Source organism: Telopea speciosissima, chromosome 11 (assembly GCF_018873765.1).
Source record: "Telopea speciosissima isolate NSW1024214 ecotype Mountain lineage chromosome 11, Tspe_v1, whole genome shotgun sequence".
NCBI lineage: Eukaryota > Viridiplantae > Streptophyta > Magnoliopsida > Proteales > Proteaceae > Telopea > Telopea speciosissima.
The window spans coordinates 5,070,678-5,086,720 of NC_057926.1; the positions used below are offsets into that span (position 1 = coordinate 5,070,678).

General features: G+C 41.7%; 1 protein-coding gene across 2 annotated transcripts; it reads right to left on the reverse strand.

The window, feature by feature from the left end:
• Positions 1-2,200: 2,200 nt before the first annotated feature.
• LOC122645470 (60S acidic ribosomal protein P2-like) lies at positions 2,201-11,946 on the reverse strand. 2 transcript variants are annotated; one of them, XM_043838780.1, is made up of 4 exons: positions 11,942-11,946; positions 4,145-4,247; positions 2,828-3,060; positions 2,201-2,462 (listed from the first exon to the last, which is right to left on the reverse strand). In XM_043838780.1, the coding sequence occupies exons 2-4, from the start codon at positions 4,230-4,232 to the stop codon at positions 2,436-2,438; spliced, it is 348 nt and encodes a 115-aa protein (XP_043694715.1). In that variant the 5' UTR covers positions 4,233-4,247; positions 11,942-11,946; the 3' UTR covers positions 2,201-2,435. The 2 variants fall into 2 exon arrangements, with proteins under 2 accessions (XP_043694715.1, XP_043694714.1); XM_043838779.1 differs by lacking the exon at positions 11,942-11,946 and having other exon boundaries at positions 4,145-4,275.
• Positions 11,947-16,043: the final 4,097 nt, after the last annotated feature.

Here is a 16,043-nt window from a genome sequence, read left to right on the forward strand (position 1 = left end):
TTTACTGCTACTCAATAATCAAAACATGATTCATACATAAACCCTCAGCCTTATCCCAACTAAATGGGGTCGGCTAATGATTCATATATAAACTAATTGTACTAAAACAAATGACACTGCCCTCAAGCTGGTCATTTGGCTGCTGGGAACAAAATAAAACCCCCTTTACAACCCCATGACCAGAGTACGTAATCTGCTCCTACCTGTAACAGAAAGTAATCAAAAGGATCTATAGCTTTCAATCTAAAAACTCTTTTCATTCTTACCAAAAAAACTCTTTTCATGAACTGTTTTTTTTATTTTTTTCTGGTAATAGAACTCTCTTTACATAATGGGAAAAGGAATGTTAACCGGTGTTGTGTCTGGGTGTGTAACTGTGCCCAGACACAGCCCAGCACAAAAAGACCGGCGCACCTGCTTGGAAAGGCAGAAAGGTCCAAAGGTGCGCCAGTCTTTTCACGCTAGGCTGTGTCTGGGCGTAGGTACATGCGCAGACACAACACCGGTTAGTGTTCTTTCTCCCTTACATAATTTACTAATAACTGCTGTCAAAAAAAAAAATCAAAGGCATGACTGCCAATTCCATATGCAACTTGCTTTTATGCGCCCCCCCCCCCCCCCTTCTTCCTTAGAATCTCCATCCAATGTTCAACCATGTACGACAGCTACCCCTGGTCTCCGAAAATATGGAACATGTTCCTGAATATCATCTTCCAGTCTTGCTCCCTGGCCATTTAAGGATATTGCATGGTTATTTTTCAGTAACCAAAGTACACTCAGACCAACTTCATACTTCCCTTGTTCCTTGGTACCTAGGTTCATATTCTTCATTTTTTGATAATGAAGCTTTTAGTCATTAATAAGTCGTCCTGGTTTATTATTTGCTTGTCCCTAAAAGAGTGTTATTGTTGATTCTTATGCATGATGAAGGTACAGTTTATGTTTCTCTTTCCTGCTTGCAGATCTCTTCATTTTACAGAACTTGTTGCTGCTAGTTCATCCTCATCTTATTCATTAGAATAGATTTTTTACTTTCCTCACCACAAAATTAATAAATGGCATGTACCTGTCTCAATCTTTTTTTATTGGAAAAGAAAATACATATTAAACTAAAAATAGAAGAGTTTGTACAATATTGTCCTAACTGTCTCAATCTTTGGTTAGGTACATTCAATATCATTTGATCTCTATCACAGATAAAGCTACAACACTCTTACATGCAGGAGAACAAAGGTTTTCCTGGGTTGTGGACTTCTTTTAATCTGTTTTTGAAATAAATCCCAAGGTTAACCTTTCTGTCTTCGTTGTTGTAACAAAAGTGGTGAAGAAATGGTTAATCAATAATTAAGAAAGGGGGAAGAGGAGGAGGAGGAGGGGGGGGGGTGGGGAGGTGTTCCATACCTATAAAAATGGAGCTCTGCATTTAGTTTTAAGGTGTTTGCTCTTTATGAGAGCTTTCTTTATTCGATTGTGAACTTTTCCAATCTGTTTTTTCAGAAATTATCCAGAGGCCAGAACTTATCTGTCTTCGTTATTGTAATAAAAAATTATTAAAAGAAAAAGAAGTCTATCCATAACTAAAGGAAAGGGGGTGTGGAGGGTTAAACCTATAGTAGAGAGAGAGAGAGAGGGGAGGTCTTCTTGCTCCTATAAATATTTCTGTTTTTGTGCTACACTAAAAATTCAATTCATAAGTTCCCAGGAAATCCTTTTACCATTTACATAACACCTCATTTAGAAAACTTAACAGGCCCAGAGCACTAACCAGTTCATAACTTGGGCAGGATTTGGCCTTAGAGTCAGACCCAAACCCCTGTTCAGACCAGAGTCCGTACCTATAGTACTATGCCAACTGGACCATATCTGACCATATAACTACAAACAAATCAAGCTTCAAATTTCTCTAGTCCTTCAATGGCATAATACTACCACTCAAAGCATATCATCGACAAACAAATCCACTAGCTTCCACTGCCTAGTCTAGAACTTTGCATATTCTTATCACCTCATGACAATAATCTCTCTTCAATCTACAGGATTACTCTTCTGAAATAAGTTTAGGACAACCAACAAATGAGGTAAGTTCACAAAGGTAATTCTCTAACTCCTAAAAACACATTGGGAGCAAAATATGTGAACTCACGATTGAAATTTCGTCCAGCTTCCAATGGAGTAACTTGTTATAAAAGATGAATCCTTTTCAACAGTTTTGAGAACAATTTAGGTCAATGTACTTTTTCATTGCATTTATCCAACGATGATAGAACGCCTATATGTGCATCCTCTAAAAAGTCATACAACAAAAAGGGAAAGTAATAAAGATTCTAACAAATCACACTCATGTCTACTCTGCATACCCAAAATTTTTTAAAATTCATAACAGCTTGAACATAGAATAAAAAGGCTTCACCACACAAAGACCAGCAGAAAATTCCTTAGTCGAAAAGACTGAAGCCCATGTCCTGTAACAATTAAACAATAAAAGAAAAACATCAGGGAAGAACAAACAAATATAAAAGGTAGTAATTCATTGACATTATAAAGCTATGAAGGAGAACCACAGCAGTGGGTTTACTTTTGATGGAAATAATATTTGGCTTGGGTTACACTTGAATTGGGCCTCTGGCCCAAAGAGTTTTCTTAATAATAGGCTACCTTAATGGGTAAGAGTTAGAAACAAGGGATTTACTTTATTAATTATTTAAGTTGGAGTCATAAGAAATCTATAGAGTTATAGGGAATCTGATCGAGTATTATAAAATCTGATCCAGTGCAGTGGATATTGCATACAATTCTGATTTAGAATGGATCTTATGCAAAAACTTACATCATCAGACTCCTCTTTCTCTTCAACTTTCTCTTCTTTCTTTGGTTCTTCTGCAGCAGGTGCAGCACCAGCACCGCCCCCGCCACCACTAGCAGCTACAGCAATGGCAGCACCTCCACCGGCAGGAACTGAAGCCAACTTCTCCCTCCCAGATGCAATAAGCTCTGTAATGTCTTTTCCCTTAACTTCAGAGAGGAGCAACTCAATCTTATCCTCATCAGCATCAGCACCAACTGCAAATCCAAATAACAGTTACTATCTTTACAACCAGAAAAAAAAAATCAAAAAAATGTTATTTCTCAAGGAACAAATGTCATACCCAATATCAGAAACAAGTTTACATACAAACTGGCATTGATTTCAAGCATATAATAATAGATTTAGAATTCTATTCTCAGAATTGGGACCCTATTTGCAACCAAAGATGATAAAAAAGAATGTATCCCAATCTATCAAGTCACCAAACCACATTTCATAAACTCCAGTCCATATTAATGAAAACTGAGGCCATTGTGTCTGGACAGAGATGATCAGCAGTTGCTTAAATCTATGGACTTTAGTAAAATTAAATCAGTTCCCTCTGGCCAGCATTACACAAAATCAAGGGCATTCAAATGAGACACCCCACATTTCATAAACTCCAGTCCATATTAATGAAAACTGAGGCCATTGTGTCTGGACAGAGATGATCAGCAGTTGCTTAAATCTATGGACTTTAGTAAAATTAAATCAGTTCCCTCTGGCCAGCATTACACAAAATCAAGGGCATTCAAATGAGACACCATATCTTAGATGAACTACACTCCAAATCTATGCTGGTTAAGAGTCTTAAACAGAAGATCATGACAAAACACTGAACACAAACTGCTGATCGAATGACACTCTAGCACTGCAGCTTGCAAGCATTAGCTTTAAGGTCATCATACATTACCCAGTAAAGATTCCTCGCATGGGTTTTTTCTCGATAGAAGAAAGAAAAAACCTACCAATAAATTACTGATAATAATTAAACCCATAACCAGAAGTTGCAGTGCCAGGCTAAGTACATAAATAGCAAGGCAAATCGTAATCTAACGTAAGTACGCAAATACCAAATCAAAGCAACCCCAGGCAAAGTCGAAGCAAGAATACAAGGAACCATGAAACCTAAAACCTAAATAAACCAGATTTATAGAAGAAGAACCACTAACCATCAACAACAAATCTGTTTCCAAATGTGGTAAACTCGTCCATAAGCACGGAGATGTCAACAAATATGAAAGAAACCCTAATCACCAATAAGAATCAAAGAATATAAAAACAGTGATTAAAGTATACCTGATCCGAGGATATTCTTCAAATCATCGACGGAAGGGCCGGTGTTGCCACCCAACACAGCGAGCAAATATGCGGCGACAACCTTCATGGCTGCTAAAGAAGACTCAGAAAAGCTAAGAGAGAGAGACAGAGAGAGAGAGGTCGGTCGACCTTTAATAGGGTTAATGTTGGGGTTTTAAAAGGATGTGAAAGGACGCTGGGTAGGAGCGGTCATTGACCGGATTACCCTTCTGCCCGGACCCGAGGAGAAGGCAAAGAAAGGTCATGTTGGCCTGGGAACAGAAGAACATCCAAAATCCATTTGGCAATGCTGTTTTGTTCTTTTGTTCCCGCAGTGCAGCACAGACCGGCACAAAAAAATGTACTTGGGCACAGTTTTTGCAGAACAATAAATACCTGTTTCTACAGTCCAAAGAACATTTTTTATACATATGCACAGATATCTATGAAATTATTTTCTAAAAAGAAATCACATGAATATTTGCAAAACAAATAATTTTCTTTGGAATGATTTTTTTTTTTTTGGGAAAATTATCAGTGCCACCCCCTGAATTATCCCGTTATTTTAATACAACCCCACTAAGTACCAAAATATCAAATCTGACCCAAAAACTAATGGGGTTAGCCTTTTAACTGTTAATTAGTGATGTCAGCAGGTGTAGACATCTCATTTTGTCTTTTTCTCCGGAGGTTTCTCGTGACGATAATGAGTACCTTCCAAGGCCTAGAGTCGTTGTATTTGTGGATGTAGCGTCAATGTGAACTGCCCAAATCCTTTCACTGATCGTCGATTCCCCTTGCCGAAGCCTAAACCAGAGCTTCCAAGCCCTCCAAGATCCCCTAGAAAGGCTAGCCCTAACCCAAACCCCTTAGAACAAGCCTGGCTCAGCACAATACCTGGCCCAAACAACCCCTTTCATCCTTGTCGACACTGAAGTCCAAGTCGACACTCAAAGATCCCGAGTCGACATCAACCCTACCTTCCATCGACATCGAGTCATGCCCTCTCACTATCGAGCAAAACATCCCTACTATCTAACTTACCTCAACATTCAGAATTTAAACACCGACAGCTGAGCCATTTCCCTCGATGTCGAGTGTTGTTCATTGACGGCCACTCGATGTCGACTTCACCCCTCCTCGATGTCAACTCGACCCCAATTCACTATCGAATCTGTGCAAATCCGAGAAGCCAAAACTTGCAATGTTTAGCTCCGATTTTTATTTTTTTTTGCGACCAAGCCTATTTTTGGCACGTTGGATGCGTATATTAATTGGCTTCCTTAGGCCCCAAGAAACCATTTCTAAGGCAACTAAACACATGCTCTCATCTCATTGGCTCTTACCTTGCCCAACACCAACTGTCGATGCAAATACCTCTCCTTTCTACGATCTGAATCACACCTAGCATCCCTACACGAATTTGGGAGTACACACACCCCTCTACATCTATAAATACATCCCCTCTCATGTTGAAGAAGATCCCTAGTTCATCCCTCTATTGTTTTGGTGCTTACTTGCCCCAACTCTGCTCCCCCACTCTCTTGCTTTGAAGTCTTAGCTTTGGCCCTTACTTGGCCTTAGTCTACTACTTCCCCCTGCCTTTGAGTGTTACTATATGTTATACCCGCACCCCGGGAGTATAATTAATTATTAATTCTTCCCCGTGACGTGTAGTTATCACGCCACTTATTGGTGAGTTGTTCTCACGGTGGTCAAACCACTATATTGACCATAGTACGAGGTTGCTGTGGAAACTAGTCGGGACCATGGAGGTTGCCCCTTGACGTGTCGGGGTAAGTAGTTGACCAAATTTTATTGTGTGCTTCTGCCCTCTCAAAGCCCTCAAGTGTGGTCCAAAGGCCACGACCTCTTATGGTGGGAACCACCTTCCTACTCGCATCGGAGGCAAGGTTCTTGGTTGCCTCCGACCACCGCATCCAATGTCTGTGACAAGGACCCTTGTGGGTGAGACCTGTGGCTAAGGTACTATTGGTGTCTGCCATGTTTGACCCTACCCTTACCCCTTTTATTAACTTGACCTTATGTGGGCCTTGGGGCCCAAGTTAGATTTTTAGAGCTTGTGTAAGGGTGGATGGTTGTTTGACCCTATCCAACAGGACCTAGCCTACACTTATGAGGCCTTATCCAAACAGGCCATTAAAAGTGATTTTCTATATGAGAGAGAGGGGTAAGACTATTCCTTAGTCTTTCTTTTTCTTTTCTTTCCTAACCTAATCGTGAAAAGGAGGAGAGCTTTGAAGAGAGGAGGCGGCAAGGAGGAGAAGAAGGAGAAGGAAGGGAAGAAGAAGAAGGAAATGGCTCTGGGTTTGGAGCTTTAAAGAGGGTACATCGTGTGTACCTCAAACCAGGTAAGCCAAGTGCCCTTTTCCCCCATTTTTTCTCTCTTCCCCCTTGCTCGTTTGAGCTTGGGTGGTTCGTTGGTTGCAGCCCCAAGATGGGGATTTCTTTTTGAAACCCAAAGGGTTAGCTCGAGTCATGTGTAGTTTCCCCTTGTAGGATGCTTTCCTATTTTCATTACAATCCTATAAAAACCTCTATTTTGACCTCTTCTTTGAATCTATTTGATTCTAAAGCTTCAACCACCAAAGAAAACCCCAAATCTGGATTTTTGAGCTTTTGATCCTTTAAACCCCCTTAAATCTTTGAATGTTGGGTGTTTCTAAGACCCAAATAGACTCCAAGACACCCCTCCCTTGTCCCTTGAGGCTTAGAGAACCAAATGGGACAACCCCGGGCTTTTAAAGACCTTGAAATCACACTTGGGTTGCATCGGAGGCAAGGCGCGTGAGTCCGATGTTTGCCTCCGATGTGTCCCGAGCTCGGGGAAGGTCGGAGGCAAGGTCGAGGCAAGCTGCTGAGTCCGACGTTGCCTCCGATGCGTTTTAAGGCTTATAACTTATGTAAATGGTGGGGTTTCTCTATGAGGCCTCCCCTACACTCTCTCACACTCTTATTCACTTCCATAGGTGCCAACATATGTGCAATGGGGTGATTTTAAGCGGGAATCGTTGCGCTTATACAAATTCCTCTTGAAGTAATTGGTGAGTGGGTTTGGGTGTTGCTTGAGCTTGTTTACTATTGCTTATTCATGCATTTATGAATTATATTGTGACATTATCATTCAAGCATGATTGCATATTTGCATTTATTCTTATTCGATGATGATGATTTGGATGATATGGATTTGTGTTGGGTTACGGTTTGGAAATCTTGCACCGGAACCCCAATTACGTGGAATTGTATATTGCATCTCATTCTTGTCTGTATGCGCCGTGTTGTCTTGGTACCGGTGTTAGATGGAATGGGACGTTGACACACCGGATGTACCTCTCAACACGATAGGATTCATGTAGTATATCCGTGGTTAGGCTCGGTTCCCTATGCTACGACCCTTACCACAAGGGGTTTAGGTGTTGGGTAGTGCAGCACTGCTGCTGTGGAGAGTTAGAGAGGCCAGGCCAGGGTAGTAATGGTTATCGGGGTCCGCCTCCGGGTGGTGATGACTACGACGGCGCGGGCTCCATAGTAATAATTGAGGTTGCATTGTGGTGAGAATGGAAGGATCCACAATGTCTTCCCGAGTTATTGCAGAGCATATACCCATTGACTTAGCATTGTGTGTTAGGTGGTAAATGGCTCGAGTCCCTATGCTACGACCCTTACCAACAGGGTTTAGGTGTTGGGTAGCCAGCACCGCTTTGCTGTGGAGAGTTAGAGAGGCCAGGCGGGGTAGTAATGGTTATCGGGTCCGCCTCGGGTGGCGATGACTACGACCGGCGCGGGCTCCATAGTAATAATTGAGGTTGCATTGTGGTGAGAATGGAAGGATCCACAATGTCTTCCCAGTTATTGCGTAGCATATACCCATTGACTTAGCATTGTGTGTTAGGTGGTAAATAAATTAATAATAGCATGCACCATGAACTATTTGTGATTGTGTGATTGTGCATCCCCTTTTCTCTCTCACTAGCTCGGTGGAGCTAACCCCGTGTACACATTCTTTTTAGATTTTGATGCGGATGATTACTGTGGAGCCGAGATCGTGGATCGAGGATCATGGCGATGGTTGCCCATGATGATTGTGCCTACGGGCTGTATTGATACTTGGGACTTATTCCCTTCTTTTGTTTTTTTGGGCCACGTGCCTTATATAAATATTTATTGTTATATTTGTTTTGGGATAGTTATGCTATGGTCATTCGGGATGTCCATCCAAACTATTTACGTATCACTTAGCCGTATGAACATGAGGTAACTCACTGGAACGCTCCGCTTATTTTATGATCGTTGGAAATGTAATATACCTTTGTCTTTCGCACTCGATATTATTGTATTGTAATATTGGTTTATGACTGTGAGTTGGCCATCGATCGAGATCTTGGCGGTGAGGTGGGATGACGCGTGTCACCCCAATCATACCCGATATTGTATTTTATCCCTTGTCGGGATAGGGGTGTGACACTATACCTACTTGAAGCTTCAAGATTCAAAGCCCAAAGACATTCACCCGGTGATTTTGGCTTGACCATAAAGTTTTGCTTATAAGGAGACAAGAGAAGCCCCCTACAAGCGGCGATACTTGCTCCATGTACAAAACTCCTGAGTCACAAAGGAAAACCTCCACATTCTTTCCTTCGAGTCATCTTCTAACTAGGTAGGCGATTCTCTACTTTCAAGTTCACGTTAATTTTACCCCTTTATTTCGGTTTGCATCTCCCAAGAAGTATGATCCCATATCTTTCGATGTTGATCACTCTTCTCTCTTCCCTCTTCCTCTTTGTCCCTTTTTCTCGTTTTCATGTTTTGAATCCCTTGCCTGCATACATCTCTCATGATCCCTATCCCCTGTAGTCTAAGAGTCCCCCATGCTAGCATTCATATTGCTGATTTTCACATGCCCCGCATATGCGTTCATGTTTTACTCTTTATTTTTATGCACTCCATGCACATGACCGTCTTCATTCCCATACGCTCATTATTTTACCATGTTAGCTAGAGTCAATCATGTTTAGGTTGTCTAGGTTTTGAGTCCTTTACTTCATTTCGTGTATATTAACCCTTGCCTTGCAGCCGAATTTCCGGGTATGTGTTTCTTATCCATCTTTGCATTTTATTTTCTTATAATTATCTTGCCTTTTACATTCTCCCCAAAAGTATGTTATAACCCGACTTTGCCTTGCAATGGAAAGACCGGCAAGTCCAGACGGACTGGGGTGCCTAATACCTTCCCCGGACCGTAACTTGACCTGTACATAGACCAATAGACCATTTGTCCCTAAAAAGGTGGTTTATGAGATTTATTACATTTACACTTTGGGTCCTAGACCCTTTTCTAGGTGGCGACTCCAAACATTCACATTCACCTCTCTCTTCTCCCAAAAGAGGGATGAGGTGGACAACACGTGGCGATCCCCAGCCATGTCTGTTAAATTCGTGCCCAAAACCCGGTTTAAAACCCGGTCTGACCACCGATCTGGTTTGAACCTTTTATGTAGAACCGGGAGCGGAGTACGCTCGTGAACTGTGGGCCATGATACTCAAGCCATCCCACAAGATTGTTGACCGTGACTCTGGAGAAGTCGTCAAGGATAGGTACATCGACAGAGATAGGGGAAAGTTTGTCTTCGAGGGTGCATTCTTAGAATTTCCTCATTCCGAGGATCCGCCTGGCCCTCGTCCTGTGTACCCGTTCCCACTTACAGATGATTGGGAGTAAGTTAATATCCTAATAACTCATGAGTATAAATACTAGAATGGGCTTAGGACCTGATGTTCCTTCTAATCATATTATGGGCCTAGTAGTATAATGGGCCCAATAACTTAAAATGGACCTAAAGACCTAAGACAACCAAACATGACTTAAGACTAAAGTGAGGTAAATAGGGGTCAATCCACTATTCACCTCACAATAGAAAACCTAAATCGTGGAGAGGAAAGGAGAGAAGGAAAGAAAGAAGAAGAAGAAGGAGAAGAAGAAGAAGAAGAAGAAGGAAGAAGGAGAAGAAAGAAGAAGAAGAAAGGAGAGAGGTGGAACCCAAGCTTGCTCTCCTAAATTGGTGAGCATTCTCTCTCTCTCTCTCTCTCTCTCCCTCACTTCCTAATTTATAGACCTAGGGTTTGGAATTATGAGCCATGAATGCTTCACCTACCTTATTAGAAGAGCAATTAATGGTAAATCCTTGATGCTTAACTATGAAGCACCTAACCCTACCTTAAACACATTCACCCTTCTCCATTTATGAACCCGAAGTTGGGGATTTACCTCCATTTATGGGTTTCACCAACCCTCATGGAAGACCATAGAGGTGTGGTTTGTGGGTTGTTAAATAACATTGATTAAAGACCCTTTCAAAACCCCAATACCCAAACCCATGAGTTTTCTTTCCATATGTATTTTAATGGAGGAAAACCTAATCGATCATGGGGTTTACAAACGCATGTTGGGTGTATGCTATGGCACCTTGGTTGGAGTTGTTCTCATGGCCAAAGAGACCCCAAAAAAACCCCTAAGAATACCCCATTTTAGCCCAAGACTTTGGGGGTGCAAAACCATTCTCGGAATGGCATGAACAAGCAAGATCGCTGCACATGGACTAGATTCACATGCAAGTGAAGTCCGAGAAACTAGATCTCATGGGTGGGAAAGTCCGAGAGGGAGGACACAGGGACAGGCACATGCAAGTGCCAGTCCCTGAGAAAGATCTGCCGCAGTGGGAGGTCCGAGAGGGACAGGCACATGCAAGTGCCAGTCCCTGAGAACCTAGATCTGCCGGTGGGAAAGTCCGAGAGGGACAGGCACATGGACAGGCACATGATATATCCTTGCTGTATGTGCCGGTCCCCTATTTTAGCCTTGTTTGATAACTTATGGGGCCCAACTCTTCTAGCCCTAAGGCACTAATCTCTCCCCACGTTGTACACTCTCTTTAGGTTGACTGACCCAACTCGGGGGCGTATTAGTACGTGGGACAGTGTACTTGGCATCGAACGCAGATTTGAAGAACTCCGTACTGACGATTGACTGAGAAGCAAGGTGAGTGAGTTAAGCAAACGTCTTAATTTATGGAATGTTTGTATGTCGTGTCTTGCGAATGCCATTCATGCATGTGTGCTATAATATATAATTATTGGTAAGATATAGGACGATATAAATGTTTAGATGTTGATAGGACTTTACATTCTTGTCTTGCGATATTATTTATTTTATGGCACTATGGTGCGAATGGTATTGGATTTAGTTATGGGACTCGGGTGCCGGTTGGTGCTGGACCTGGAGATTCCATAATATGGACTCACTCATGGCATGTAGATCTAGGGCTTCGAAAGCGGGTTCCAAGTGCCGGTGGGTGCTGGGCTTGAGATTGTCGTACTTGAAATTACATTAGAGTTGTCCATTGCATTAGGTGGAAACGGGATGGTGACCGACCGACTGCCTTCGGTATTCACATCTCGTACTTTTATATGTGAGCATGGGCTAGAGGGGAGAGAGGATAGTCGGCCGACCGTATTTCGGTATCTATGGACTCGGCCTCTGGCCTATGCACATGCGTACCTCACTCATACAATAGGTGAATGCTGGCTAGGATAAATGTTTACCCAGTACTATGACCCTTACCGACAGGGGGTTAGGTGTCCGTCAAATCCGTGGGTTCCGACCGTTATTCGGGTATACCCACCCGGAAAGTTCGGGCACCGACCGTATTTTGGGCCGAACGTCAGGACGGGATTTGACTTAGGGGTTTGCGTATATCTCTTGGTGGAGACCGGTACGACAGGCTTCCAGCGCAACTCGGGTTTGTCATCGCTGGTATACCATCCGTTTATGGTACCGATGTCGGGGATGCTACCTAAGGTGTTGCTATAGTACTATACCTGACTTAGTTGTGTGTTAGGTGGATAACAATAAACTATACATCATCATTCATTCATGAAGCATGATTGTAAATTGTATGTGATGTACGGTCTACCTTGGTGGTATGGGACACCTTGGTATCCATCCATCATGCATGGTTTGCAGTCAACTTCATTCATTATTATTATTGTGTATGCTTGTGTGGCTTAGCCACTCATTGGGCTCAGTTGGAGCTCACTCCTCGAGGAAACATATTTTTAGTTGATGCAGGTACATTCGAACAAAGTGGCACGGAGTACGAGACTCCTGAGGCTGGTTACGTTGATTGGTGGGCTCCAGAGATCGTGGAGCACGGACCGGAGTGTTGTTGTGATGTGTGTTCCTTGGCGGGACAGTGATTTATGGCCGGTGGCCATCTTTTGATGCACTTGATTTTTCATTTTTGAATTACAGATGTATTCTTTTGATTCCTTTCATGATAGATGTATTATTTATATAGTAGGTAATACATAGGTCCTGATTGGAATGATTTGTACTGGGAGGATTACTTAAACAATATTATATAAGTTATCATGTAGATTCTGTAGACTCTGATATTACTATTTTAATCTGTTTTAATCTTCTGTGGTCGTGTGTATGAGTTAATCCTGTTTACTGCATCTGTGATCTTGGCGGTTTGGGAGCGTATTGGTACGCTCTAATTGCATTTCCCGTGGTTCAGGTATGGGGGTGTAACAATGTCATTGTCCTCACTACATGTTAGTTTTTTTAAAGACAATTTTGCCCTTGTTTTTATTCAATATTTTTATTTTTTTATTTCTTTTCTTTCCTTCTTCTCCTTCTGCTTTTTTTTTTCCAACGCAACACATTGCCTCGCCGGTCTCACCTGAAATCTTCTTGCGCTCTTGTTTGATTAGTAATGGATCCTCTAGCACTGCCCTAGAAATCTCTGTCTCCTTCTCAACCGTCCGGGTAAGTTCAATTTCCATTTTTTTTTCACAGTCTTCTTTCTGTCTGTGTGGTTCTGGAATCTGAATCCTGCAACTTACCAGCAAAGGAGAAGTCTCCAATCTAAAAATGCAACTTCGACAGCATCCCGGCAGCCGTGCACCAAGCACAGACGATTTGAAGAGAGAGCTCTTCTAGTTAGGTACTTAGGTCCTCTACTACCTGGCTTTCCCAATCATTGGGCAGGTCTCGATATTATGATGTAGTTGTAGATCTTTTGTTGGATTTGTATAAGCAGAGTAGACCCATAAGAATTTTTTGATGACATCAATATTTTTTCCAAATTCTGGTTAATGAATGCATCACATCCAAATCACACAGTTTATGATCGTGCTTTGAAGAAAGAGTAAGATATTAAGCATGATTCTTTATGGAATTCATAAATCATGTTTCTCTGTGCAATTTCTTGTGCATTCAAATGTCTTATTGGCACACCAATTCAAAGAGAGGACTCTTCGTATATGATGATTGGAATCGATGTATCCTCTCTCTTTAGCGAGATGGTGAGTGCTCTGCCAAATCGTACATTGTTTTGAAGAAGATGTGTTATCTCTGTGTTGGGATTTATGCTAAAGGGAATCCGAATCTGGCGCTACTCACTATCAATTTCCTTCAGAAGGATTGTCATGATGAGGATCTGATGATTAGAGGTCTTACATTGAGGAACCTCTATTCTCTTCTGATGTAAATTTAAACGATTTGTAGAAGTGTATGTCGATCTAAAAAGAGGCCCTTGTATAGTTCTTTATATTTATTTTTGTGGTTTTCCAGGGCTCAATCTCGATCAGCATGTTTGTAGACTCTGTACACCAAATGAATGTGAGGAAGAAGAAGGGTTTATGAGTAGGCTTACAACGAATAGAAGGGCTCCGCATTCGGCATGACTCTCTACATAAGTTCTAAGCCCCCTACCACTTTATAGGCCAAGTCAAGGCAAAAAGCACCCAGAGTTTGTCTACATTGGCCACGGGGCAAATGTATGGATGAACCTGTTCAGGATCAGATCCGGAGGCCATGATCACTAAAGAGACATAGAAGAGGTTGTGGGGGAGGAAAATAGTTGAGCAGTTAGGGTTTGTCGGTCACACAAGGAAGGACTAGTATGCAAGGTGAGAGAGTCAAGTGGCCAAATAAATTGTCATAGTGTTGCAACTATGGAGGACTTCGCACATGCTAACAGGAGCCCTAAGTCATAATGTTGAATGTACAACAGTGACTTTTGAATGTTTAATGCCGCCAGGTTACGTAAGCCGATTAAAGTAACGTTTCAGTTACAGTGATACCATGTTGTGTGAAGTATGTGTATATTCTCCGAGCCAAGGATGGAGGGGAGTGAGTTGTTGAAGGGGAAGCCCTTGAACATATCCCATATTTCTAGTGGTGGTGGAGGGAGGGGAGAGAGGAAGCCGATGTGAGAGGAAGGAGGAAAGGTACAACGGCGCCGGTCAGTTGCAGGCTTGCAACAGGTGGGCACAAGGGTGGGTAGGTTGAGAGAGAAAGAGAGAGAGAGATCAGGAGTGGTGGCGGACGGAGGGAGATGCACTTGCGGATTAATTGAATGGTTGGGATGCCTTCCATTTCATCCAATGGCCTAAAAGTTGCTAGTGGATATAGGGTATTTTAGTCATTTGCATTTCACACAGTTAGTCCCGTTAGTTTTTGGGTAAGATTTGATATTTTGGTATTTAGTGGGGTTGCACTGAAATAACGAGATAACTCAGGAGGTGGTGATGATAATTTAGTTTGTATGAGTCGTTTGCATTTGCTAGCTGAATTAAATATGATCATGTTATGCTTGGAATATATATATCCTTTATTTTATTTGTATGAATGGTTATTTCTCCCATAAGATGTCTATCTCAAGTAGTATTTTGGTATCTTGTTCTTTCTGGGAACAATTTTAAAAGGCAGGTAGAGGACCTAGAAATTAATCTAGGACTGCTTGAGCTTGATGTGGCTCTTAGAGAATCGAAACCTGTTGATCTAACGGATGCAAGTACACATGTTGAGAAAACTAAGATGGAAAAGTGGGTGACAGCTAATTGAAAGTGTATGCTAGTGATGAAGAAATTCAATACAGAGTCGATGTGTGACACTGTTGAGATGAAAGAGACTGCCACAGAGTTTCTGAAAAAGATAAAGGCTATGTTTGAAGTACCTCAAAAGACTGAGAAAGGGGCCGGATCTGATGAATCAGATTACGTCGGCTGTTTTTTATGGTACCGAGAGTGTTAGGGAATATTTACTGAAGATGACTTCTACTGCAAATAAGTTGAAGGATCTTGGGATGCCCATAAAAGAAGAGCTTTTAGTGCACCTTGCACCTAAGTCTCTCCCAGTAGAGTATGGGAATCTGATAACCTTATACAATGCTCAGAGAGATAAGTGGACCATAAAGGAATTGATATCTATTTGTGCACAAGAAGAGGGGAACAAGAAGAAGAAGAATAATGAGAGTGACAACCTTACTGAGAACAAAAAAGCATTTGACAACGGAACACAGATGCGAAATCAAAGGTTTTTCAAGAAAGGCAAGTATCATCCATATAACAAAGAAAAGAGGAACATCAATAAAATTGAATGTTACTGGTATGACCAAAAGGGACACATGAAGAGAGATTGCAAAGCACGAAAGATTTGGCTGGAAAGACTAAGGGTGCAGATGATAACAAGCAGGAGGAGGCAAATAAATAATTAGCTCGAATAATTTAGTAGTTTATTTTATTTATGCAGAATTTTGATTTGAATCTTTAATTTCAGACTTTTGTTGATTGGTTTGTTTTACTTGATTAGTGGGAGTTCTACATTATTTGGTTGATATGCTTGTTTAGTGGGAGGGCTTGATGGATGTATATTTGTTTTAATCATGATGCTTGATTAAATCTCAGTTATGTGATGACTGTCATTTCTTGCATGCATATGTTGTTTGATGTCATTTCTTACATGCATATGTTGTTTGATGTGTTGAAGGCTATTTTGGCGTAAGGATGTTCGATTTTCAATACACCAAGTCGT